Source organism: Podarcis muralis, chromosome 9 (assembly GCF_964188315.1).
Source record: "Podarcis muralis chromosome 9, rPodMur119.hap1.1, whole genome shotgun sequence".
In the NCBI taxonomy this organism is placed as follows: domain Eukaryota; kingdom Metazoa; phylum Chordata; class Lepidosauria; order Squamata; family Lacertidae; genus Podarcis; species Podarcis muralis.
The window spans coordinates 29,285,243-29,311,483 of NC_135663.1; the positions used below are offsets into that span (position 1 = coordinate 29,285,243).

The 26,241-nt window shown below is 39.6% G+C and overlaps 1 protein-coding gene across 3 annotated transcripts; it reads right to left on the minus strand.

Moving 5' to 3' along the window:
• Positions 1-3,856: 3,856 nt before the first annotated feature.
• On the minus strand, positions 3,857-25,297 carry BBS7 (Bardet-Biedl syndrome 7). Of its 3 annotated transcripts, XM_028743492.2 has the most exons (19): positions 25,109-25,297; positions 23,044-23,109; positions 22,122-22,184; positions 21,127-21,302; positions 18,115-18,301; positions 17,004-17,076; positions 16,515-16,631; positions 14,569-14,699; positions 13,413-13,497; positions 12,748-12,850; positions 11,722-11,914; positions 10,891-10,965; positions 10,065-10,130; positions 8,464-8,603; positions 7,849-8,013; positions 7,182-7,291; positions 6,986-7,089; positions 6,172-6,295; positions 3,857-5,382 (listed from the first exon to the last, which is right to left on the minus strand). In XM_028743492.2, exons 1-19 carry the CDS (start codon positions 25,142-25,144, stop codon positions 5,246-5,248), a joined length of 2,151 nt encoding a protein of 716 aa, XP_028599325.1. In that variant the 5' UTR covers positions 25,145-25,297; the 3' UTR covers positions 3,857-5,245. The 3 variants fall into 3 exon arrangements, with proteins under 3 accessions (XP_028599325.1, XP_028599328.1, XP_028599327.2); XM_028743494.2 differs by lacking the exon at positions 6,986-7,089 and having other exon boundaries at positions 5,178-5,382; XM_028743495.2 differs by lacking the exons at positions 22,122-22,184; positions 23,044-23,109; positions 25,109-25,297 and adding an exon at positions 19,445-19,510 and having other exon boundaries at positions 21,127-21,264.
• Positions 25,298-26,241: the final 944 nt, after the last annotated feature.

The following is a 26,241-nucleotide window of genomic DNA, read 5'->3' on the forward strand; positions in this document are numbered from 1 at the left end:
GCGTAAGATCCCTGCCTGGAAACTTGGGAGGGCAGGAACAGCACGAAACGCCTCGGCACAAGACACACGGCCATATTTATTTATTGTCTATTTATTCATGCTTAATCAAGAACTTGTGGTTAAGATTGCTTTTCCGCATCGCAGTACCTTTAGACTGAGAGCACAGACCGTGCCTGCAGCTTACGCGGAGTTAAGTTCCACCGGTCGCAGCTAAAACCAAATTCGTGCAAAATAAAATCTTTTCTTTTCTTTCTACCACTTGGAGGAAGACTCTCTTTTGGAGCCTCTCTCAAATAACAAACGTTTGCACACCTCATTCTCATATTTGTCATGTTTAAGATTGATAAGACCCAACATGGTTTCCCTAGACTAAAATTTTGAAGCAAGCTTGTAATTTAAAAACTATGTGCACTTAAGAACATAGTCTGTGGATGCTGAAGCCAATGTAAACACAAACCCTTCAAATATTTCTAAACCTTTGAGTACATCTCTTATTCATTTATAGAGAAACTAAGATCTCTAATTCGTGGGCTCTCGTGCTGGGTTATTATTATATCTACTGCCTTCTGAGCACCATTAAGTTTATGGTTTCATGTTCTGGCTTTAGGTTATAGTTTAACAACACAAATTTGATGTGCTCAGCTCTCCCTAAGGGTTCACACCTGATTTTGTTGAAGGATCCCTGAGGTGGCCGCATTGCCCTGGGTTTCAGGTGGTAGGCCTAAGCCACCCACAAAAAGTTACAACAGTCTCACAATTTGGACTTCGAAAGACCATTTTGTCCCTTTAAATCCCCCCCCCCAGTTGGAGATGACAAACTGGGGGGGCGTATCAGAATCCTCTCTGGGGCAAAAAGGCTTCACGGAAGCTTTGTTGCCAGGAGGAGTCCAGCTAGGGTGTTTAGAAGAGTGAGCTCCCATTTCCCTTTAATACTGAGGGGGGGTTGCTCGATAACAAGCTACACAAGGAGATACATAAACAGATACAAGAGAGGGACAAACAGGGAGGGGAAGAGAAAAGAATATCCTATCAGTTTTATTCAGTCTAACACTCAAGTGCCCCTCTTGGCCCTTTCTGGGCAAAACTCCAATGGATCAGACCGGAGAAGGCTAGTAGCAATCCAAAGGCAATCCCTGCCTACAACTAAAACCACAGGCAACTAGCCTGGAAACCACGGGTCTCTTAACCCGGAAAAACCATGGATCCGGAATCCACTCAAGTGCTGCTCACAAAACTAATCCTAGTGCGGGGCCCTGTCTTCTTCCCAAACCTCCTGCTCTACTGTCCATGACAGCCTCCTGCCTGATCTTAGAACTATGTTCAGAATTCCCTACTGGATGCTTGCACAGTGCAATGCCAGATTGGGGTCCGAGAAGACAAAGGTTTGAAGGAAAGCAAATGACCTTGCGTTCTCACGTACATGAGTCATCCCCAACAAGGGTCATCATGACAGAGGTGCAGCTTCATTTGTTTTTAGGTTTGTTTGTTTTTTAGGGACAGGAGAGAGATTTTCCACGACCCTTCCGGCCACGCTCCAAGAGAAGGCGTCGAGGAGAGAAAAAAGGAGATTTTCCACAATCCCTTTGGCCACCCTCCGAGTAAGGGAATCGGGAGAGAGAGAAAAGGACTTCCACGACCCTTCTGGCCATGCTCCGAGAGAAGGCGTCGAGGAGAGAAAAAAAGAAAAGTTCAGCTGTCGTGGAGATGTTATCCTTCCACCCTCCTCCCAATGTACTAATTTCAAACCATACTCAGGTCCTCGAATGTCCCTCGTGGATCCCGGGATCCTTTTCTTTGGCTGGCTTGACCTTGCCTTTGCTCCCCTGGTTGAGCTTTCTGGTGATGATTGATTACCGCCCACAAAGAGGAGGCAGGGAGAGGAAAAAAGATCCCTGGGCTAAAGTTGCCCTGTGGCGCCCGATCCCCTCTATCTTCCCCCTCACCTTCACAGGAGAACCAAGAGTCCCTGAGCATGGTCGCCAAACTGTTAACGGAGGAATCCAAGGGCTCCCTTGGGCAAAAAAACAAAGACACCAACAAGGACAATTTGGAGCAAAACAGCAGCCTGTAGGCTTGGCTTTTATTGGAAACTGTTGCAACAGGACTCCCACCAACCACAAGATGAAGCAAAATGAAAGCCCCGAACAAAAGAAGACCCCAACTTTTATTAGTTACTAATCCCCCAAACTACACCCCTAAGACTACATCACAACTACATCACAAAAAGGAGGGGTTGAGGGAGGAGATGTGGAGGTAACCTGAGTATCTTGTCACCTGGCTGGTTCCTCCTTTCCCCCCTCCCCATGAGTACTTTCCAGGCGACAAAGGGGAGTTTGCAGTTTCCTGCCCCCAGAGGGAAGAGCTGATCATTGTCCTTTGTTCCAGTCCGTGCTGAATCCACTCCCATATGCAAGTTCTTTGTGACCTTGATGATCTTCTGTCTAGGGCAGGGGTCTGCAACCTTTAAGACAAAAAGAGCCACTTGGACCCGTTTCCGAAGAAAAAAAAACTGGGAGCCGCAAAACCATTGCGACATTTAAAACAAATATATCTCCGGAGCCGCGATCTGACAGCGGGCGGGAAGGTGACGTTGGGACGGTGCGTCCCGCACGTACCGCCCCCATGCAACGTCACAGCCAGTACAGCGCCCGCCACAGTGGGGAGTGTCGGGGCACACAATGCGCCTCCTCCCCTCGCTAGTATCCGCCCCGGAGCCACGGCAAAGGTGTAAAAGAGCCACATGCGGCTCCGGAGCTGCGGGTTGCAGACCCCTGGTCTAGGGCCATCAGGGTTGGAATAGCAACTGGGAAGGGCTCCTGTGTATGTGCTGGTATGCTCAAGGGATTATGGCTGCCCTGTATCACACCTTCCCCATTTTGTAGTCCTTCCTGGAGTAAAATAAAAGTGGAACGGTGCAGATCTGATGTATGGTTGATTTTCTATGAATTTATAACAGAAGCGTAGTGTATTTAGTGTGTGTGAGAGTGTGTGTGTGTGTGTGTGTCAAGTTTGTACAAACTGAATGATTTGGGGGGGGGTTTCCTGCGACAAAAGGACAGAAGGCTATTAACATACTGTATGCAGTATGAATGCTTTACTTTTCCCTTTCTCTGCAGATACATATGCAACTTTCCTCAGAAACAATTTTTTCCCTCGTTATTTTGCTGGAATGAAAATCAGGTGTTTTACAAAACGTGTGTGTTGCCTGCCCAGCCCTAAGGTACCTCAAAGTTACCATTTCCCATTCCACCCTCCCCAACTACCACCCCTAGATATGGAATGTTTCACAGAGACTCCTCCTTAATCCAATCCATGCATTTAATTTCCTCAAGTTCAAAATCACCATTTTCAAATTTTGTTCAGCAACCAAGCTACTGAGTAAGCATTTTTGAAGCTATTACTTGATTTATCTTCCTTTGTAATACTACTACAACCTTAAAAAAATTAGACCACTCCACATCTGTCTAAAGCCCTTTGCAGAGATTCAGTTTTTAGTATGTGCAGTAAAAGTATGGCTGCGGCATCTTTGAAAAAGCACCTTTCCTCAAGGTTTTCACTGCTGCTGCTCAGATTGCACTTCCTCAGCACTGTATTTTCTATCTGGAAAATAAAGACTCTTTTCCTATGGAATTCATATCCTACAAGTGCAGCTGGCATAAGGTTGCGTTCAGTTGTAACAAGCACCTATTGCTGTAATACGAATAGTAAGCAATACACCTCCACCCACAATGCAAACATAATGTGACTTTAAAACATTTTAAATGCTCATTGTATCACATCTGATGTATTTCAGAGACTTGTGCACACACGACATTTAGACATTCTATTTATCAAAGTGATTATGAATTAGACTAGAGCCATTAATATAGTTTTATTTAAAATAATTTAGCAATTTCCTTCTTATATACATAATTGCATATAACGTACAACATGTACAGTACTGCACACATACACAGTGCCCAGCAATTTGTGTATTGTATGTAGGATGGGGTGAGGAGGGGAGAATTCAGGAATCAAAGATAGCCAGTTAGTCATTTCTTACTATGATCATGTCAACTAACAACTGAGAAAAGTAAACAAAATGGGGGGGGGGGGGAGAGACAAAAATGTGCAGGAAATAATGCAACAAAGGAATAAAGGTATTATGACAAATCACTCATCCAAAAGACCACTTCCCCTCTCCATGTGAATACATGGTTTAAAAAGAGTACTTTCCAGATTTTCAATGGCTAGTTAACTCTCACAAGCTCTAAAACAGATGCTCTTTTCACTCTATACTCTCAAGGACCAGCCTGACACTATACTTTGCTTAGAACAGGTATGCCTTCCTCCTTTCCTTCTCACTTTTAGTGTGGGTCTGTTGAAAAATTGTCACACTCCCTTTAGGCTTTTGGAGTAGTTAGGGCTTCTTTTAGTCTTTAGATCAAGGTGTGTATGTATACTGCCTGCTTATATTGTATTTTTACTGCCTTAAGCAGCTTCTATATACTCTATCACTTTCATTTCTAGTAAGCAATTTTTTTTTTAAAATTCCTCTTGGATGCTAATTTCTTGGGGCATAAAGATAAGGGTCAACACATACTCATAATGGGCACATGTTGTATCTCCAAAAAATACGCTGAACTTCTTGTAGTGTGGAATACATGTGAGAGCTGGATATGCATGTGGGTTCAGACACAGACCTTGTAGCCACACTTCCATGGATGCTGAAGGTATACCTCTACTTTGTGTATTTTCCTGCTCCCTCCTGTACTGGACAAGTATAAGCTACCAGGTACACAGATGTTGCAGTGGTATATATGACCTGCCAGGACAGCAGGATCATGCGATTGCTCAACTATTTACAGAAAATACTGTACACAATTTCACATGGCTATATTCAAAATTTTAAAGCTTCAAAGTTTGCTCATTTCATAGCTAAAATAAATTAGAATCCAATTGTATATTATTTAAAAGCTAAGAATCTGGTAATGTTTTACATAAAACTAATTTGGACTGTATATACCTGATCTCACTGCAAATTAGCAAACTATACCAACCATTGTTCAAGCAAACAAAAGGGGGGGCTATGATTTCATATAACGTATGCTCTTGACATCAGTCATTTTAAAAAAAATAACAGGTACAAGACACTGATATAAATCAATAAAATAAAATATAGTAACATATATTTTAAAATGGATGTAAATATGCCTGGTCTATGTCCACTACTTTATCTTCAGATTGCTGGTCCAATTCTTCCCATTTAAGCAGCGCTATCAAAAAAGGCAATCAATGCTTTTTGATCATAACTTCCCAAAATTTCCAGGAGAAGGGGAACTTTGGTTTTCACATTAGTGCCTTTGAATTTAAATTTATCTATGAACAGATCTGTAATCATACCTGGAAGAAAAAATGCAAACACTTATTATTTTGACAAATTGGTGTTTCCTTTTAAATCGAGAAAAGTAACATTTATGATAGAAGACTTTGGATATTTAGAGTCTGTGTTAATAACAAGTATTTATTTTAGAATGCTTTGCAACACATGCAGCATGTGGTAAAATATCTAGTGAAATGGAGCTGGGTGTCAGAAATCTGAGTGAAATCAAGAGTAATATAGAACAAATGAAATCAACTTTTTTGTTTCCTTCAAGCCAAGGTGTTCTGTAGCCAATATTCCCATAGATTTATTGGTACATCTTTGTGCATCAGCAGTCCTTGCTGCATTTATTTTTAGTAAAATCCATCTCTATAATCTATAATTGTGCCTCTGTAGTGCCAAAGGAGAAACATGTATTTAAAGGAAATACACATAAATATGTGTTTCTCCTTTGGCACTACAGAGGCACAATAATACTATAGAATTAAAATTACGCACATAAATTCATTGACACAGTCATTCAGAGTCTGTGTGCAATTTGCTATCTGGGCTTTTGCAATCATTTTCATTCAGGATAAGATCCATATATGAAATATATGCATTATCGGTGTTCTGATTCCTCCTTAGAAATGAAAGGTAAAGGTGATTGTACTAAGATTATGTGCACATCAGAGCTTTTGCATGAGAAGTCTCTTATGTTGTACAGAACTACCACCCTAGAAACAGACCTCTCTTTTCACATGATAAGATTTAACAAGAATGGAAAACAATACTACAGAAAATTAGGAAAACTGTGTTAATGAACCAACCATAAAGTCTTTCAAGAGATGTAGGTTGTTTTTTGTGTTCTTTGAGCAGCTCCTCTGCCTCCTCCAAAATGCTGCGGTACTCTGGAATCAGGAAGTCTGTGTTTCCTTCGTGAGCCTGCAATTCCTTAAATTGATGTTAATAAAATGTTAAGACAGTTACAAACCCTCTAAACCTGACAGAAAAGTTGAAAATTGGGAGCTTAAAGATGCATGGCTACACAATGACATAGAAAAGAGATAGGCTAGATTTTCGCCAGCTTTTAGCCCAGGTGATGTTCATAATCCTTTGCTAAGAGCCTCCATCTTTAACCACAAAGAGGATTTCCTTCTATTACTGTCCTTTTCTACAACAATTAAATAAAAATCAACTTTCCACAAAAGCATATTCAAATTCCTTTCTGTACAGTTCAATATAATTTATATCTGCATGCTATTACTTATATGGTTTATAGTACTTGTGTGCAGGAAAAAATGTCCCATTTGGCCTCTTCTATGGGGATGGGTAACTCCCATAATCTCTGAACACTGACCATTCTGGCTGGGGTTGATGGGAGTTGAGAATCCGAAAGGTTCCCCATCCCTGATCTAGAAGTAGATTTGGTCTGCATGAAGGTGAGCAAATAGATTTCATGTCCCAATAGGACCAAAGTGCTACAGGTTGGAAGTTCAGCTGATCTAAGTGTGATTATTAATCCTGGGTTCCTTAAAACCCTCCTTAATAGAGTTCAAAAGTATCACACAGCAAACAAACATGAAAAACCACTACACCGTCCCTCCATAGTACGTGTAATTTTGCAACCACCAAAAGACTTACTTTTAAAGCATCCAACAGTTCAACCTTTTTAGCCAGCATTAGCTGATATTCTAATTTTGGGTGGATTAGCTTTAAGGTGTGGTTCACAGATACTTCATTTATATCTAGAAGATCACCACAAGAAAGCAACTCATTAGTTTGTTAACTTTTATGCATTTCTAAGTAACCCAAGAAGAAGAGAATTAAAAATTCTTACCACATGATATATTGAGATTAATTTTCCTTTTAGTGGCTTCTTTAGAGAGCACATCCTTTAGAATAGATATTGTGGATATATTGTCAGATTTGAAGTAGCCCTCGCCTTTCCTATATAGAAGATGTTAGAAATTAACAACTGGTAAAAACTGTGCCAGCCTTTACTTCTTACAAGGTTCAAACTCGTCCAGAGATATTAAAAATACACAATCCCATCTTTCTAGTTTCTCCTCATACACTTCCACTATAAATACCCTGACTTATATTTGGAGGACTGAACAGAATTATACTAATTCCAAACAGTTTAAATAGTAAGCTGTTGAATGTATCTCTGGTAGTTTCTCAGTCTTAACCTAGAAACCCTAGACAACTCTCACAAAGATAAGGAACCTGTGGCTCTCTAGATGTTGTATACTCAAAAGTTCTATAGAATTCAAAGGGGCTTATTACTAGGTAAGTGAGATTACAATTGCAGCCTAAAGATGTTTAGGGCTAAGTTGCACATAAAAAAGGAAATGTCAGAGATAAGGTAAGTGAAAAGAAAAAGCTGGACGTTTTTGAATGCCATGTCCTGAACAAGCATGCTTTACTAGGATCTACTTTTCAGCATTTTATATATTGCCTTTCAAACGAAACCAGCATGTTTCAGGAACTGTGTTTCATTTTACCGGTAAGTACATTCAAGTTGTGTATCCAAAAAGGTGTTCTGAAAGTAGAAGCTGACAGTCTCCCCCACTGGTGTCTTGTCAGGAACTTCAGGCAAGCAAAACACCACCCAGGAGTGAACTTCAGCAAAGCTGAACTGGCCTTTGAGGGTTAGTGTATTCATGGGTCTGAATAAAAAAAAATTAAAAAAGCATTTTGTTACAAAAGAGTATCTACCATTAGAAACAAAGGCTACTTACTTTCTAATGGTACAGCAAAACAATGTGAGGTTTCTTTGGCTTGATCTGTGAGAGCCATAACCTTCAAGAACTAACTTGGAATGTTAATCTTTATACTTTTTGCATTTTGCTAAGTTTTAGCAGGAAGATGTTATCCCTACAAAGATAACACCTAACATCTACACAAATTCCCATGAGCAGGATCCAGGATATCCATCAAATCAACCACCTTACTCCGATGGAAGAAACTCCTTAGTTTGAGAAAACTTCTCTAAATCCAGTCCCTGTATTTTCATTGTAGATGCTGCAGGCGTGCTTCTGGGTTCTACTAAGCACTGCCTTGAAATGCAATCAAATCCTCTATTCAAATTTAAACAAGCCAGTTGTTCTCAAAAATACCTGTCACGATCAATGCAATGCGTCCTCTGATGAAGTGAAAGTGGCTTAATCTGATACTGCCGAACTTGACAGGTTTTTGGTTGAACTCTTGGAGTTACATATGCTTGCAGAGTCCCATACCGGCCTTCAATTGATAGAATCTGTCCAAGGAAGGGGGGAAAGAAAGGGGAACTAACTTCCATTTTTGATGACTTGATAATTACCAGTTCTAGCAGATGGGTCCCACCTTTATCCATCAAAACACAAAGACATTTTCAAAACATCCATTTAGCCATCTGTAAAATACTAAAATTAAACCCAAAAGCAGTCCCAATGAATTCAGTGAGTTTCTTCCAGGTAGACGGCAGCCTTAACAACGGTCACATCCAACTTTATCTCAGACTAACACTGGAAAAATGCCATGTAGAAGGCTTACGACTCCTATGGTGTGAGCATTTTAAAGTGTGCTTCATGTGTTTCTGTTATCTCACTGGTAGATCTGAGTGCTATTCATCTTTCCTCTGTAAAAAAAGAAAGCAGTCAGCAAGCCTCAAACTTCACTCCCTCTTTTCAACTAAAGGAGGGTTGAGTGAACCACAACAGCTTAGAGGTGGAGCTGCAGCCTGCATTGTCATTCATGTAAACTGTACTAAAAGAGGCTTTAGAATTTATATTTTAATGTCACCATAATCACATCTGAAATCTCCCTAAATGAAGATGTAAAAGTGATTTTTTAAAGTAACTGTGCTATATTCTAGTAAACTTTCTATTGATTTTGTTAAAACTTATCTTGAAATCACTGTGTTCTCAACTCCATTTTCATCTGAAATGTGAATACTGAAAACTTACTCATAATACTTTTCATTCTGACACCACTGTATTACCCATACCTCCCTGAGAAATTTAATGACCTGGGTGTCTGGCAAACAGCCATAAAGAATGATGCTACATCAGCAGCCTACAGTTGGCTAATATATCTTATTGTGACAATTCACCCACCCCATTATAAAATGGGAGTACTTTCAGAGGTCATCTTGGTATCTCTCACTGCACTGAAAGGGGATTAAACTTTCAATAATCTATTTTTAATACATGTTCAAATTATTTTATTCTTATTACAAATTGGTAGGGGACTTTTTGTTGTGTGAAGCAATTCATACACTCAATAAACCTATCCAATGGGCTAAACCTTATTTCTAAAAATACAAATTTATCACAAACTATCCTATTGTGCAATCCAATGCATATCTACTCAGTCCTCTGGGCTTCATCCTGGTACAAGGGTACAGGATTGCATTCAAAGACTTCCATTTTATACCTCATTGTTTAGTAACTTATAACAAGACATCATGGTAAACAATTTCTCTCCACACCACAACAGTCTTTAATTGAAAATAGAAATATACGGTAATTCATGAATCAAAACAATCAATACTTGTTTCTGTCTTCTTTTAAATAGAAAAATCATTAATCTCTGTTTTCACAGATGTTCCTACCCAGGATCTTTACCACCACTGCTGCTCTTTGGATAGGTTTTAAAATTCACATACTCAACAATATGTACAACAAACATGTTTAATCATAATTTATATTTAAAATATATAAGCATTCCTATATTTTACCTTAAGCTCCAACCTTGTGGTATTTACTTGACAGCGATATGTGGCAAGGAGGAAGTTGCCATTTGGCTGTGGAACATGAAGATTGTGAAATAACATACTGAGAAACAGCAATAAAGTCTCATTTTTTAATTTTATTTACAACTAAAGCAGTTTAAGTCATTTTAGTAGTACCTGTTTTCTACAAGAATCAGTAGAAAGTTTTCTGTATGTTTACAATACAGGCATATGTATCACTACTCAAAAATAAATCCCACTGAGTTCAATGGATTTATTCCCATTAAGTAAAGGCTTGCAGCCTTACTTACAAATTTTGAAAGAAAACTAGGAAAGTTGTTCTAAAAATTGTTTTTTTAAAAAAACTAGGCACCCTGCACTCTACGTGAGAAAGGAAGAAGAATAAATAAATAAATAAGTAGTAACAGCAATTACCACCATCATCTTAACTCTCTGCAATATGAATTTAGCCCCAAAGCAGAAAACCTATAGCTGGATGCTCATCAAGTGAAAAAGTTCCAAAAATGTTAAAATCATAAAGGTCTGATATAATAAATTAGGTTGCAATCTTATGCAAATTTACATGGAACCAAGCACCATTTGACACAACTGGCCTTACTTCCAAGTGAACATACATAGGATTGCTTAAATCCTAGGCATGTTTATTATTTAGTAAGGGATTTTTATCCCACTCTTCAAAAATGTCCTCTTTGTCAGCTTCAACAGTTAAACTTCACTAGAATACACTTCATGAAATTAAAAGCTGATATTCAGCTTAAAAGCTGATATTCATCTTTTCAACTATGTAGAAAAGATCTGGCATTTTACATACCTCTGATTCGCAGTCAACAACACTAACCACAGCTGAATTTTTATCCACATCCTTTAGATCTATTGGAACATCACACTATGGAGAGAAACAGTAGCAGGCAATAGGAAAGGTCAACATGCGGATGTTCAAATATACTTTCTCAATTTACATAAGTTATCTTCCCTGAGAAATTTTACAGTAAAAATAATATTATGGTAAAAATAAGTATCAGGTAACCATACATCCCATGGAACACTTCAGAACTCAAAAACAATGCACACAGTAGTAAGGAAAAGGTGTATATGATGTAAAAGCACAAAAAGGAGCCAGTTTCAAAAAAGGAATTGATTGTCATCAAAACAAGTCCAAACCACACAGATTACTAGCAAATGCTTAGTGCAGATATAGTTTGAAATCCTAATCATATTGTTCCCTTGGAAGTAAATGGGTGGGATAAAAGCATGTATTAGTGATGCATGACTGTAGCCAAAGAGCACAATCTGAAGAAAGTTAAGTGCATCCAGATCTCACTGAAAAATATTTTAAACATCCTTATGGTGTACTCAACTTTCTGCACATTGCACCGATAACTTCAGCATGTATCTTTGCAAAGTTAGTGCTTGTGTTGACTTCTAAATAGCCTGAAGGGAATGAGCCCATCTCACCCAGTTACAGTCATTCTGCACAAGTGCAAGTTTCAGAGAAAAGTTAGTGCATACTATTAAATGGTATTCCACTTAGTGAAATTATCTAATTTAATATAAAAACAAGCTAACACATCTTTAATTTTAAAAATAAAATCAAAGTTTCCAAATACCCAAGTCTACAAAGTTATTCTAAATAATGTCTCACCTGAAGCAAGACAGTATCAATTGCTGCCTGGACTTCTAAAACAAGGCTGTAGCTTGCATCATCTCTATTTAATGTAAACTTATCATTTATGCTGAAGGTTGGAACTGCTGACACAGCAGTGCTGGACTGAGAGGACTGCTGGTATTTTTCACGCTCATGAAGTACCTTGATCTGTAGCTGTTCCAATTCATTCCTATGGCAAACAACAGAATGGTAGGCTAAAAAAGCTGCTCTAGATAACAAACTGATGCCTGGAAAACAGTTTTTATCTTGATATTTTCCATCTAGACTGAAAAACATGTTTTCAGAAATAATTCCACAAATACTGGATATAAATGTATTATCAAAGTTCTGTCCTAAAAAAAAAAATCAGATGGAAAGTGCATAATAGGGTTAAAGGAACAGAACTTCATTTTCTATATTCTTTTCCTAATACTTGTTTTCCTTTACTTCCTTACTTTGACACCATCTTTCAAAAATTGTTCAAGTCAGTGGACAGAACAAATATGTTTTGGTAACATCTGTTCAGTTCTACAGCTTACTAAAATTTATCTGAGGTAACATTATTTTGATTTTTTGCTTTATGTAAAAAACAGGCTCTCTTCCTATGAAATGTCACAAAGGGATCAAGAAGCCCAGTCCCAGCAGAATGTCAGTTCACAGGTCTCCACTAACTTACCAAACTGGCACTGCAACTTATATACTATCTATTTTAAGTCTGAAAAAGGCAGAAAGCATCTCTTTCAGTACATCCACATAGTAGCAATTTTGCACTAGAAGGGTGAAAATTACAGGGATGCTTACAAGAAACCAAACAATGTAATGAAATGCACATAGCTGAAACTATGATACTATTAATGAATTGCTGTACTATCACAAAGATTCTACTGGAAATGTTGTAAGTTAACTGATGTATAGTTATAACCCAGCAGGTAAGGTTAGATATCTGCTCCGGATATGCACCAGGATAAGGCAAAGATTGCTATAGTATTTTCTCTTTTGCATTGTAATAAAACAATTTATTACCTTAAGGACAAAACCTTGTTCTGCATTTCATGAGTCATCTTTAAGCCATCCCCTGATCCACATTCTCTGTGGGTAGGCTCTGTAGTCAGTCCTGACACCCACCCTAAAAGGAAGATATGAACAATTATGAAAAAGTTTTCCAGATGGGTTATGAAGATAACACTGTCAGAGGCTCTAACCAGGATCCTTAGGGTCTGAAACTGAGAACCCTCACAGTGAACTATCATAGAAACCTGGAATAGCTCAGTTGGTAGAGTTCAAGGCTCTTAATCTCAGGGTTGTGGGTTCAAGCCCCATGTTGGGCAAAAGATTCCTGCATTCCAGGGGGTTGGACTAGATGACCCTCGTAGTCCCTTCCAGTTCTGCAATTCTATAATTCTATGGACTGTTCATATGCAGGGATAAAAACCTCCATCAAGTTGAAAAGGACATACAACACCAGCAACTGGTATGCATATGAAGCCCCTTCAATGGCCCCAGGCCTGGTCAGCAGAGCACTATACTATCTGATTGCTGTGCATCCAAGGCCCATATTCCCAAGCTAAGCTACTGACTTCAGGGAATATGAGCCAGAGAACACATTCTATGACTCCATTTTTATTTTTTTAAAATTCATGTTAAATGTATAAAAATTTCAGATATTTAGAAACATTTTAAAAAATAACCTGAATATGTTGATGTTATGATCTCATCATAGCCCTCTTTCCCAACACAGCCACCTTGAACAGATGTGACACTTTCTGACAAGGCCTAAAAATAAGACAGAAGAAGACGAAGCATAATACGTGTGTTAGATTCTATTTAATCTTTAAAAATGGTATCCGTTGAGAAAAAAATATACTGTATTTTTCCGTCTATAAGACGCCCCCATGTATAAGACCATGTATCTTTTCCGGGACTCCAAATTCTCTCAAGGGACAATAAGAATAGCCTAACATGACTGTTACATGCAGAGATCTATCCCACCTGCTTCTGACTGCATTCTTGTGAGATATAAATGCCTGGTGCACTTCCTAGAAATTTATCATTTTAACTGCCCAGGGATAGGTTCTTAGGGCACACTATACAGCTCCATTGCTGAAGATATGCAAGTCTGTGCCTGGTCAGTGCATGGGCAGAAGAGCTGGAAACCCAGGTGTCCTGCTTTAAGTTCCATGCTGGTAGAAAAGTGAAATTTAAGTGTACTAAATAAATGAAAACCACTTCCCAGCTCTTCTGTTAGCATAATAGGAAGCATAACAATGGGACTTTACATAATTCTCAGCACCACATGTGGCTCATCTCCTCTCCTGGGAATAATTTTATGACTCTGCACTGTTCAGCAGAAAGAGTGGAGGAGGAATAAGAGGAGGGTTTGAGGATATCTCTCTAGATATGCAAGCTTCAGGTCTGCTGTAGTGCTGCATCACAGCCTGAATCTCTGATATTTATATATTTCTATTAGTTTCTGAAATATTACATTGGGCATCACCCTGTACCTGTGGGATCCTGGACATAGACATGTGCAGTTTTGTCCCAGCCTCTCTATTCCAGGGCTGGAAAATCTGTTGCTCTTCAGATGTTCTTGGACTCCAGTTCCCATCAGTCCAAGCCAGCATGGCCAACAGATAGAAATTATAGTAGTTGTAGTCCAAAATAATCTGAAGGGCCACAGGTCCCCTATCCCTTCCCTATTCTAACATTGGCATTCAGTCTTTACCATACTTGCTAGTAACACATATGGCTCAATTTATGTGAAAGCAATATTTGACAGAATTTTGTATAAAAGAAAGTATACTAAGAAAATTTCCTTCTACATAAAGTAGTCATTAATAAACTTACATATTCATATCTAAGGATAGGGCTTTTTGCATATTCAAAGTTATAGATTTCTAACATTCCATCATCACGACCGATGATCAATTCTTTAACTCCATCTCCCAAAATATCAAAGCTATCCATACATAAGATGCCTGAAAAACAGAACAGGAAGCATGTATCTACATCCAACTGACTAATCATATCATCTTGTAAATCTCACATGCAATTTAGGAACCTAGGAAACTTTCTTAATTATACAGAGTCTGGTCATTTATCCATCTAACTCAGTACAGACTGGTAGCAGCTCTTCAGTGTTTCAGACAGGAGGCATTCCCAGGCCTACCAGGAGATGGCAGGGAATGAACTAAAAACCTTTTTCAAACCAAGCAGATGCTGTACCACCGAACTATTGTCCTTCCCCTTTAACTAAATAAATAGAACTCTGTTAAGAACTATCACCCAATACAGGATGAAATCAACTGGAATAACTGCATTATTACTAGGTTCTTAAAAGCAGAATGTTAAAATTTATCTATGAGAAACTATTACATGTTAGGTGGGATTATTGTCTGATAGATGGGTATTTCACTCCAGTAATAATAAAGTACAGAATTTATAGAAACAACCCCAAACTGAATACTAACATAAGGCATTGTTGGTTGGTTATTCTCTTCATGGATATACCACACCTGCCATTTGTATACTTGCGCATATAGCAGGATATGTCTGCCACAAAAATGGTAAAACTGGTCACATACTATTATTATTAGTTTGAAATCTGATGTCATATTAGAATGTTTAATGTCTGCAAAGCACGGCATTGAAGTTTGGAAAAATAAACATGCAGTCCTCCAAAATAAGTCCTATCTAGAGTTCAAACCAAAGTTTCAGAAGAGGGCTGAATAACCATTTCCCAACAGTCCAAAACTGACCAGTGGGATGATCAAGAAAGCACACACCAGCCCCTTCTCATCCTCTCACTACTAACCCATGTAATTACACAATTAAGAAATACTTGCAGAAGAATATATTTCATGTCAATGTGGTGTTTGTTGGTTATTTTTTTCCATGCTGAAGTTACACAAATCTAGAGCATCAATTTATTAATCAGAATCACATTTGCATGCAGTTGTGTTAATCTGCAGCAGCTTTACCATCTCCTAGGTCGCCTGAGTGCTGTTTCTGCTTTTAAGCGTCCTTCTGCATTCTTGTCCTTTCTTCCTTTCTTGTTTACTTCTCTGGTGGGAGCCCACAATCAAGAACAAGACTGATTGCATGTTAAGAACTGTAATCAGACTTGCTTCATTTGTATTTTTAATTTTCTCACCAAATTCTAATCAAGAAATAAGTGGGGAAGCTGGCTGTAAACTTTTCCATTTGAACCAGGTGCAAGTGGACAAGGTCAACAGGCCTGGCAGATCTCATTGTTTGTAACCATGTACTTTTTGCAGTTTGAAAACCTTATTTTCCAAACACATTAGCATTGGTACATACTCTCTCACATACACACTCACACAAAGTCCCCACTCAGCAAGTGATGAAGTGGGGAGAGCATCTTTTCTCCCTTCAGGCGGGCATAATGTCCTTTCTCTCTGAACCAGATGCCAGCTACACTAGCACAGCCATGTCCATATTCCCCAATAAAAACTTGGCCAAAATAATATATGCTATGAATGACATGCAGGAAAAGAGGACAGATGTTGGGATTGTTTTTGGCACACCCTGATATGAATGAGTAAAATGGAGGGGACAACATACACAGTCCAGGTAGAAAACATAAACATTGAAGTCCATGTTTGAGTTGATGGTAACTGTAATTGTTTTTGAGAGTTGACAGTGGATGTGATATTTCTTATAAGTTATTTTATACCAATGCAATATGCAAACCACAGTACTAAAGGGAGCTATTTCTCACTGTGCCTGATGTGAATAACTATGATCTACCGGGAAACCCTTAAGACACCTACCACCTCTTTTTTTCTCATTTTCAATTTTCCACTTTTCTACTGGAGAAACACCAGAGATCTCTACTAGGCCAATTTTACCATCAGATGTCCCAAACAGAACTTCTTCACCAGAGTCACCTAAGAAAATAAATTAAAAGTAGGATTAGTTTTTAATAGGCTTCCATTTAACATTAGATTCAGTCCACAAAGATTCTCTGTATCACACTAGCTCAAACTGAGGTACAGAGGGCAGGAAGGAAGAGTTGCTTTGGTATGCTCCAGCTCCAACTCTATGAATAGAGGCCCCCTTTGGCAACCTTCCAGTTTTGAGTGCTTGTTCTTGATGCTTCGGATATATTGGTGATTCTGTTGGTGTACTGCCTACCCTACTGCCCAACAGTCTCCTAATAGTAATACTAGGACTGGGTATCAAGTCCTAGGCAACATTACAGATTAAAATCCATGTCATGCTTTTTATTGAAATAAAATGCACCAAGAAATTCTGCTTACCACCATTTCCATTGTTCAAAGTCAGAACTGTGGGTGGACCTGGAACTTCCATTTCATACAGCAAATCTGACCCCTCAAGAAAATGAAGTAGAAACACTGTTAGTTTCAACCCTTGATTTTTTCTTTCGTTTTAATTTAGAGGGATGGGAAGGTGATGTCTTCCCTGACAGGTGGTGTAAAAGGAAAGCTTTTAAATAAGCAGCATTATTTTTCTGCCTTTAGGCTAAGATAAAACCGAGGGCCTAACCTATCCTATCTAAACCAAAGCCATGATCTCATTGCCAAGCCTATTAACGCCACTGAAAAAAGGATGTTGTTAAGGGAAGGTTGTGTGCAAGGATAATCCACTCAAGTGACGCCGAAACAAAACCCCACACATATACTAAGTGGAAGAATAGAAGCTTTACCACCCCACCCCCACACACCATCCCTACCCCACCCTCTTTCCTTCCCAACCTTATACTACATGCAACACTAACGTCTCACAACAAATGAAACTGATCTGTAGAAAACACAACCTGAAAAAAGAGACAATGCAGTACTTTTGTAAACTGAGAAATCTTTAATAAAAAATATTTTAAAAAATATTTAAAAAACCAAGGGCATGAAAGTGTATTAATATGGAACAGAAACAGAAAATACTGGACAAACAGTCAGATATTATATAAAGTCACTTATTAAGATTCCAAACAAAGCATCAAGAATAATGCAGGAGTCCAGAGCTTCAGAAAACTAGGCTTCTGCTAAGGACAAGGGGGAAAGCTATTGGAAGGTTGTAATTCCAGGGATCATAGAACTCCTAAAAGGCGCATAGGAATATAGGAAGAAAATAGGAAGAAGAAATTACCAATTCAGTCATAAAGGGAAAGAAGGACTTCCAGACAGCCCCATAAGTGACAGTTTTGAGGCTCAGCTATGCACTTGGAGTTTACCAGTTATCAGATGAGCTGCACCAATAGGATTTTTAAATGGGAAAAACCTTTGGAATAAATATCCCGAAGTACAATTAAAATAATAATACACTTCTGTTTTCTCAAGCAGGTGTTGACAACGTATCTACTGGCTATTTAACAACTGCTATTGATAATGGCAACAATTAAATAAGGTATACCTGCAAAACTCTAACAACTCTATCTTGACATGCCAATACTGGTGTAATGCAAGACAGCTTCTCTACTGGAAGGCAGAGAACATCATTGATTTTGTCTCCTGATAGGTAGTAATGCTGATCCTTACAGTCACAGTAATGGTTATAGACATAGCTTGCACCAAGAAAGAGATCTGATCCGGATATATGCCTAAAATGATAATAGCAATAATCAATACTATATTCCAATCATTGCCACCAAAAGTTAAAATATTTCAACTACCATTCCTATGCACAAGCTATTATATTTTGTTAAGACTGTACAGGCACTTAGGATCAAATTAAACAAATGTTTTTAAACAGTAGTCTGTTGGCCATTTTAGAATAAGTAAAGTCACTTCCATTGGGATCAGGAGCAAAGACGCCATCTTTCCCCACTCAGCATCTTCAAGGCAAAACACCCCACCAACAGGTCTTTAATATGTGTCTGGAAGGTGGAGGGGGGGAGCTGCTGAAGGAGATTAGAAATGTGGAAATGGCAAAAGGGTTAAATGTTCTCATTTTCCAATCACCCTCAACAGAAATATTTTGTCCCTATTTGAGCTACCATTATACATGGTTTCCAAATGACACATAGCTTAGCCTCCTAGGTGACTAATTCAGAAGAACAGATGTGGTCTGCAATTTAAAAGGAAACTAGCAGAATAAAATGACTCTTATTTGCTTGACATCACAATAATTTTTACTTGTTTCTGTGTACTGTTGGATCTCCTGTTGGAGAAGCACTGGTTTTGATCATATTCTTATTTTATTGCTACCACATTCTAAGTGGTAATTATCTTTCAGGCATTATTTTTAGGTATTCAATCAATGCAATATTGTTTTATAAATTATATCATTCGCACATCTATACAGAGCAGACATATGTTTGATTGCAATTACAGGAGCATGCTTACAAAAGAGTATTACTGCTTTTGAAATCACTGCACTATATATAGAACCTTCTTGACAAAATTTTATTTTAAAATTCTTAAGGATATTCCATCTCTTTGAGAGCTATTGTCTAAATTCTAAGTAGCTTTGATAAGCAGCAGTAATTCAGCTGAGATATTACAAAAGGCGGATTAAGGAAAGAAAAAATAGTATTCCACTGATTATGCACAGTATTAAGGCAAGGTTAATGACAGCTAGAGAGAGTCTGAAATCTATAAAAGGCTGACATAGAAAAGAAAATAGAATCAAATCATGTTTGCCACTATATCAGTACAAAACAGTAACCAGACAGGAGCATCAAATTTGGATTTGGAAAACCCAGAATCAAACATCTGGTCGCTTATGAAGCTCATTGTGTTACCTTTGGCAAGTCATTTTCTCCCAGCCTATTCCCATGGTCATTTGGGGGATAAAATACTGCTTTCAACTATTCAGAGGAAGGATGTAAGAATTAATAAAGCTTCTAAATATTTCTAGTTTAGTTCTGAATGTAAACTGGTACAAGTAAGAAGCATGTTTATTCAATTAGTTTATTGTAGAATACCATGATTCCAACCTATTTTTGGAGACAGATAATAGTTTTCCAGGAACTGAAAGATGCATAAAAGAAGTATCATTGTCCATGATGTGTACACCAATTCAACTGTTGGTAAACATGTTCTGTAGCGATCCATAAACTTGCAGATCTTGTTTGACTGAGTTGATATGTTTGGCCAGACAACATGTTTTTAAATGTTTTATCTTCTTACATTTCACCATAGAAGTGTAGAGTTGGAAGGGACCCTGAGGATCATCTAGTTAAACCCCCTGCAATGCAGGAATATGCAGATGTCCCATACAGGGATCGAATCTGCAACCTTGGCATTATCAGCACCAAGTTCTAACCTACTGAGCTCTGTGTCTCTTTATATTCCGCCTTTCTTCCATCATGGAACTCAAGGTGGAATTCAAGGTGCCATACATGTGGCTTCTAGGAGGTGTCCCATTCAGGTACTGACCAACTCCAGAACAACTTAACTGTAGCAAGTTGGTTGTTTCATGTGCCTTCAGACCATAACTGGGAAACAGAAAGACTAATATTCCATCTGTTGACACTGACTAGCAGCAGCTCTCCTGAGCTAGGGGCAGGGGTCTCTCTCGGCCCTACCTGGAGATGTCAGGGATTGACCTTTGGACCTTTTGCATGAAAGATATGCACTCTACCAGTGATCTGCAGCTTTCCCCAAATGGGATAGCTCAGTTGGAAGAGCACGAGACACTTAATCTCAAGGTTGTGGGTTCGAGCCCCACATTGCGCAAAATATTCCTGCATTGCAATGGGTTGGACTAGATGACTCTAGTGGTCTCTTCAAACTCTACAGTTCTATGATTTTTTTACAAACAAACAAGGATAACAATGCTGCTATCATTCAACTTGCTTAAAAACTATTATTTGACTCCAACTATATAACAAAATGTATCACTTAAATTTCAATCATACACACCAAAATTTGGTTAAAAATAAAGCAACAGATTGTACAGCACATCAGCATTTAATTAAATTATCAATACTTTATTATGTCAAACCAGCTTATGGTTTGCATCAATTACAGCAGATTAAAGTAATATGCACAACAGGTTCAGATATTACTCTGGAAAACGCAGTAAGAAGATTTGATTTGTGATTTAATTTAATTGTGAATCAGCTAAAGTGTTGCACTGTTTCAACCTTATCTTTCAATTAAACTGATTAGCTTTTAATGACTCAGCTAATTTCTGTGTTTTTTATTTTAATGACTTTCATTAAAGTCAGTGCTTGTGTACGCACACCGCTGAGGGCAAAATTACTGTTGCAAAAGTGCAGGATGGAAACTAGACCTTTATATAGAGCCATACACAAATAAAATTTATGCTAAGATTCAAGGCTATTAGAATACATAAAGTGATTGTTAAACAGGACACTAAAATGTAACAAATACTTATTTCATTCATTAGGATAACAATTTAGCACCTAAATGACAGTAGCACATCTAAGGTTACTAATGTATTTTCCAGTATACATACATAGCTTTGATGTTCTCAGTGAGGTTGGTGTTAAATGCAAGGAACTGCTTCCCTTTCTTTGTGAAACCTCTAACCTCAGACCCTGCGGCCACAAAAATTTTCTCCTGGGGTGTATTAAGAGCACCTCCCAGTTCTAGCCTTGCAATCTTCTCCCCTGGCAAGGTCTTGAATACTGGCTAAAAAAAGAAGACAGACAATGTTCAGTGCCAATGTTCACGACAAATCATAATATGATATTAGATACAAAATATATATGTATTCCATTTTGTATGCTTTTAATTATTTTATGCTATATGTATATTTCAAAAAGTTAGCTATTTGTGTGATTCTACCATGAAAAGCACAAAGTTCATACACACAATTGCAAAATGTTCCAAAATCCGGCTAATAAATGGTCACAAATAAACCCAAACAAGAGCTCATACCAAAAAGTCGGCCAAATAAGAACAGTTTGTATGTTTTCTTCAACAGACACCACAGGGTTTCATCACAAGTATTTTAAGACCAAGGTCAGAGCTAAGAATGCCCTACACTAGCATCACATAAATCAAACCTTGCTTTGTGAAGTGACCCAAAGTCTGACCTCAGTGCCTTAGCATAATAGAAGAGGGAAAATATAGAGAAATCAACACAGCACAGCCATAGATTATGATGGTAGGTCCTTGTTTTCCAGTAACAAGCTCTATGTTATAATCAACATAACTGCTATTCAAAAAGACATTTGAGGATTCGGTGGGGAGAAGCTTCTTCAAGAGAATTTAATCAAATTACTACAGTGAAGCACACCTGCAGCATGCCTAGGGTGGTTGTATCATTTTATTTTGAAAATGTCTAGAATAAAGCACAAACACATTTGGGGGGCATGTTTTTCCCAAGCCAGTGCATACCATAAAGAGCTTTAAGAAGTCCATATGTTATCTGTAAACTAAGCTTCATTATCAATTAATTAATGGGGGGGGGGAATTAATTGAAAACTACATAGAGAAGTTACCTACCACAGCTTCTCCTTTTTTCATACCGAAACAGGTAACAACACCATCATTATCTCCAATAACAACCTTAAAAGTAAAATAATAGAAAGTTATGTCTACATTAGTCATCTAAGAGTGCAAAGGAAATACATTTATATGTATTTCAGAAATCTATAGAAATATAGAACTATATCTCTGTAATCCATACTTTTCCTAACTCATCTCCAAATGTGTATCTGATATTTCAACTTGGATGTTTCCTTACTGTCTAAAACTCAGTATGCCTAAGATAAATCGCCTTCTTCTCCAAGTTGCCCTCCTTTCAGTTACTCTTCACATCCATCAATATCACCATCCTGCTTGTTGTTCAAACACAAAGCTTTGGCTTCACCTTTGAATTCTGCCTCTCCTTTATTTCCCATATTCAATCTGTCACCAAATTATGTTGTTTTCCCAATACCACAAATATCCTTTTCTTTTGGGGCTATTCTCTTTATTACCACTCTGGTTCATTTTCAAGCTATGACCTACTTTGACAACACAACCATCTACTCTACAGACTTCCCACATAACAACTCAATCTATGCACCTCTATCCAAAGATATGCTTCCAGATTTTATACTTCTTTTGTCATTCAGAACACGCAATACCCGCCCTCAAATTCCTACAGTGATTTCTGGGTTCTCACACAAATTACTTGCCTTTAATGTCTTCATTCCCAACTCAAAAAGTATAAAAAGCTTTTTGCATTCATTCTTTCCTATCTTTTTAATGTTGCGTTCTTATGTTGTCTGCTCCACCATCAACACTTACATTACAAGCTTTTGAGGAGAATGGCTCTGTGACTTAGATAAAATGAAATTTTATACGATTTTGTCATCAGAGTACAATTTGTATATGTAATCATTCCCAGAAAGAAACATTTGAAAACAACAAATTTCTATACCTTCTGTGTGGCCTTGCGTCCTGATGCAGGGAGCAACTTCATGGTCTTCTGAGATGTCACTCCCACCTAATTGGGGGAGAAAACCATTTCATTATTAATGCTTCAACTTGTGGTATAAAATGGATTGTCATGTATCACAATACAAACAATACAAAGTAGTTATTTTAACATGATTAATATGAAAAAATCATTTAAAATCATGTAAATGTATTTTGAGGGACACAGGTGGCGCTGTGGGTTAAACCAAAGAGGCTAGGACTTGCCGATCAGAAGGTTGGCGGTTCGAATCCCCGCAATGAGGTGAGCTCCCATTGCTTGGTCCCTGCTCCTGCCAACCTAGCAGTTCAAAAGCACCTCAAAGTGCAAGTAGATAAATAGGTACCGCTCCGGCGGGAAGGTAAACGGTGTTTCCATGTGCTGCTCTGGTTCGCCAGAAGCGGCTTAGTCCTGCTGGCCACATGACCTGGAAGCTGTACGCCGGCTCCCTTGGCCAATAAAGCTGATGAGCACCGCAACCCCAGAGTTGGCCACGACTGGACCTAATGGTCAGGGGTCCCTTTACCTTTAATGTATTTTGTGTTAACTCAATTCTGAGCAGACTAAGCTTCCTGATGTATATTGTGCTCTAGGGGGCTTAGTTTGGTCAGAATTGAGTATCCACTTCCAGACATATGCAATGTCTTCAGAGATGTCATGTAAGGTCAACTGCCTTGTAAGGGTTAACCATGAATCAGGGACAGGAAGTGAATTAATACACCTTTTACCATCTTCTCCTGTTGTGAACAGGTTAGGAAATGGCAGAATAAATCTGTTTATTTATTTATTTATTTATATACATTGCTGATGTGTTATTCCCCCCTAGTTCTACAGAAGATATACTGATGCATCTGTTTGGAATCACTCCACCAATCAAAATACAATTTAGTTTTTTAAATATTTAACAGGTCTTTTAAAAACATGTCTAGAGACAAAAACTGTTTTCTACATTCTATTATTATTCCATGATGGCTCCATGTCTTAATAATCAGATAAAATACAATTTTTGTCAAACAAAGCGCAACAAAACCACAGCAAACCAACAGCTGAATATCCATTTATTTCAATAAAGGGATTGTGAAGAAAGCTAACAAATGCCTGACGCACACTCTCTTCCTGACAAAAAACAAATGTGTGTGACACTTAATTTAATCTCAAATTAATCCTCTTCTGTGACATCACTTTTCTCAACGCACCATGTTGAGAGCTGTCTATGGCAGCATCCTCAATGACAGGACTATGGTGCTGGGTTTTTTAAAAAAAAATAAAAAACAAATAAACCCATACAACTCCTACATCTAGAAGCCAAGGGGTTGACAGGAGGGGTGAATCCGGATGGCTATTTGCTCTTAAATCAGAGGTGTGGCACTCCAGATGTTGTTGGACTATATGACAGGCATAAGCAAACTCGGCCCTCCAGATGTTTTGAGACTACAATTCCCATCATCCCTGACCACTGGTCCTGTTAGCTAGGGATGATGGGTGTTGTAGTCCCAAAACATCTGGAGGGCCGAGTTTGCCTATGCCTGATATAGGAACACGCGTCAAACCATAGATGATGGACTATCTAGCTTCATACTGTTGACCCTGACTGACAGTGGCACTCCGAGGTCCCAGGATTTCCCAAGCCCTACCTGGAGATAGGGTCCATGCTGGCCCTTCTCCAACTCCCATCTAGCCTGACCCCCGGGCCTGCTGGCTGGAGCTGAGGGCAGTGAGGCTCCCGGAGGGCCACAGGTGAGCCGGCGGCGCTCTCGGCCCTGCCTCCTCTCCCCTGCCTTCTGGTAGGGCGGCTCCTCTGCCTTTGCCGCAAGGCCATTTAATTATTCGAAATGTGAAGAAGCTCTATCTTAGTACGAGGAGGGGCGGCAGCATCACCGGTTGAATTTCCGCCTGTGAAAGGAACACGTGTCCGCAACAGCGTCAGGGGGAGGCGAAGAACGTCGCTCTCGTTCTCGCGCGAGGCGAAGCAGGGGGGTTCGCTGACTGACACGCAATCTCGCCCACCTGCCCACCCACCCCCATTTACCTGCAGATAATCCACCCGGCTCAGGCCCAGGTCCATGGCGGCGAGCCTCCCGCGCTTCTAAGAAAAGCAAACCGTTATGCCTCTTCCCTCGTCCCGGGCTCTGCTTTTCACCACACAAACATCACCGCGAGGCCTAAAAGCTCACGCCAGGCCCCGCGTCACCATGGTAACGCGACCGGACTACGCGCGCGCCGATGCCGAGATTCAATTGGACACGGCGTGAAGGGAGGAGGCGGGCTCCGCTTGGAACGCGCGCCCTGTGATTGAGCAAGGAACATGCCCATCTAGTTACATAGTCATCCGCTTGCGGGATTGGTGCTAAGGATGGCTGCAAGGTGATGCCGAAGAGGAGTCGAAAGTCATCCAGGAAAGCAAGGGGGACCCCATGGCTACGTGGTGCTGCTCATCCCGCCGGGAAAGGCGAACACATCTTGCACAAAAACAAAAGAGGTCTTGCACACAAAAAGTGCTACAGTGGCCGGGGGGGGGGGGCGCCGCTGTGCTGCATTGCAGGGCAGGCGCCTCCTCCCGCCCTTCCCTCTGTTCCCTCCCCTGGAGCAGGGCTATCTGAGCTGGGACAGCCCAGATAATGTTATTTATACCGCCCGCTGGACCACCCGGGCCTCTGTCCCGCCGCCTCCCCGCGCTCTGTGCTGCCCTAGGCAGGTGAATCTGACCAGGGAGAGAGGCATCTGGGCACCTGGATGGAGCAGCTAGGCAGCTGGGGTGGAGTCTGGCAGCTGGTGGGTTGGGCTGGTGGGGAGGGGGAGGTCACGATGTCGCCAGCATCTGCCACCCCAAGCAGGCGAGGTTTTTAAAAGAACGAACGGATGTTGTGGTGGTGAGGAACACCGAGGGGGAAATTAAGAGAGGGGAAGGAGTTTGGATTTGATATCCCACTTTATCCACAACAAACACTCTGTGAGGTGAGTGGAGCTGAGAGACTTCAGAGAAGTGTGACTGGCCCAAGGTCACCCAGCAGCTGCATGTGGAGGAGCGGAGACGCGAACCCGGTTCCCCAGATTACAAATCTACCGCTCTTAACCACTACACCACACTGGCTTTCACTGGGAAGGCTTGCAGATCCTTATTGCCAATGCCTCCCACCTTCTCCGAGGCTGACAGCCAGGGGG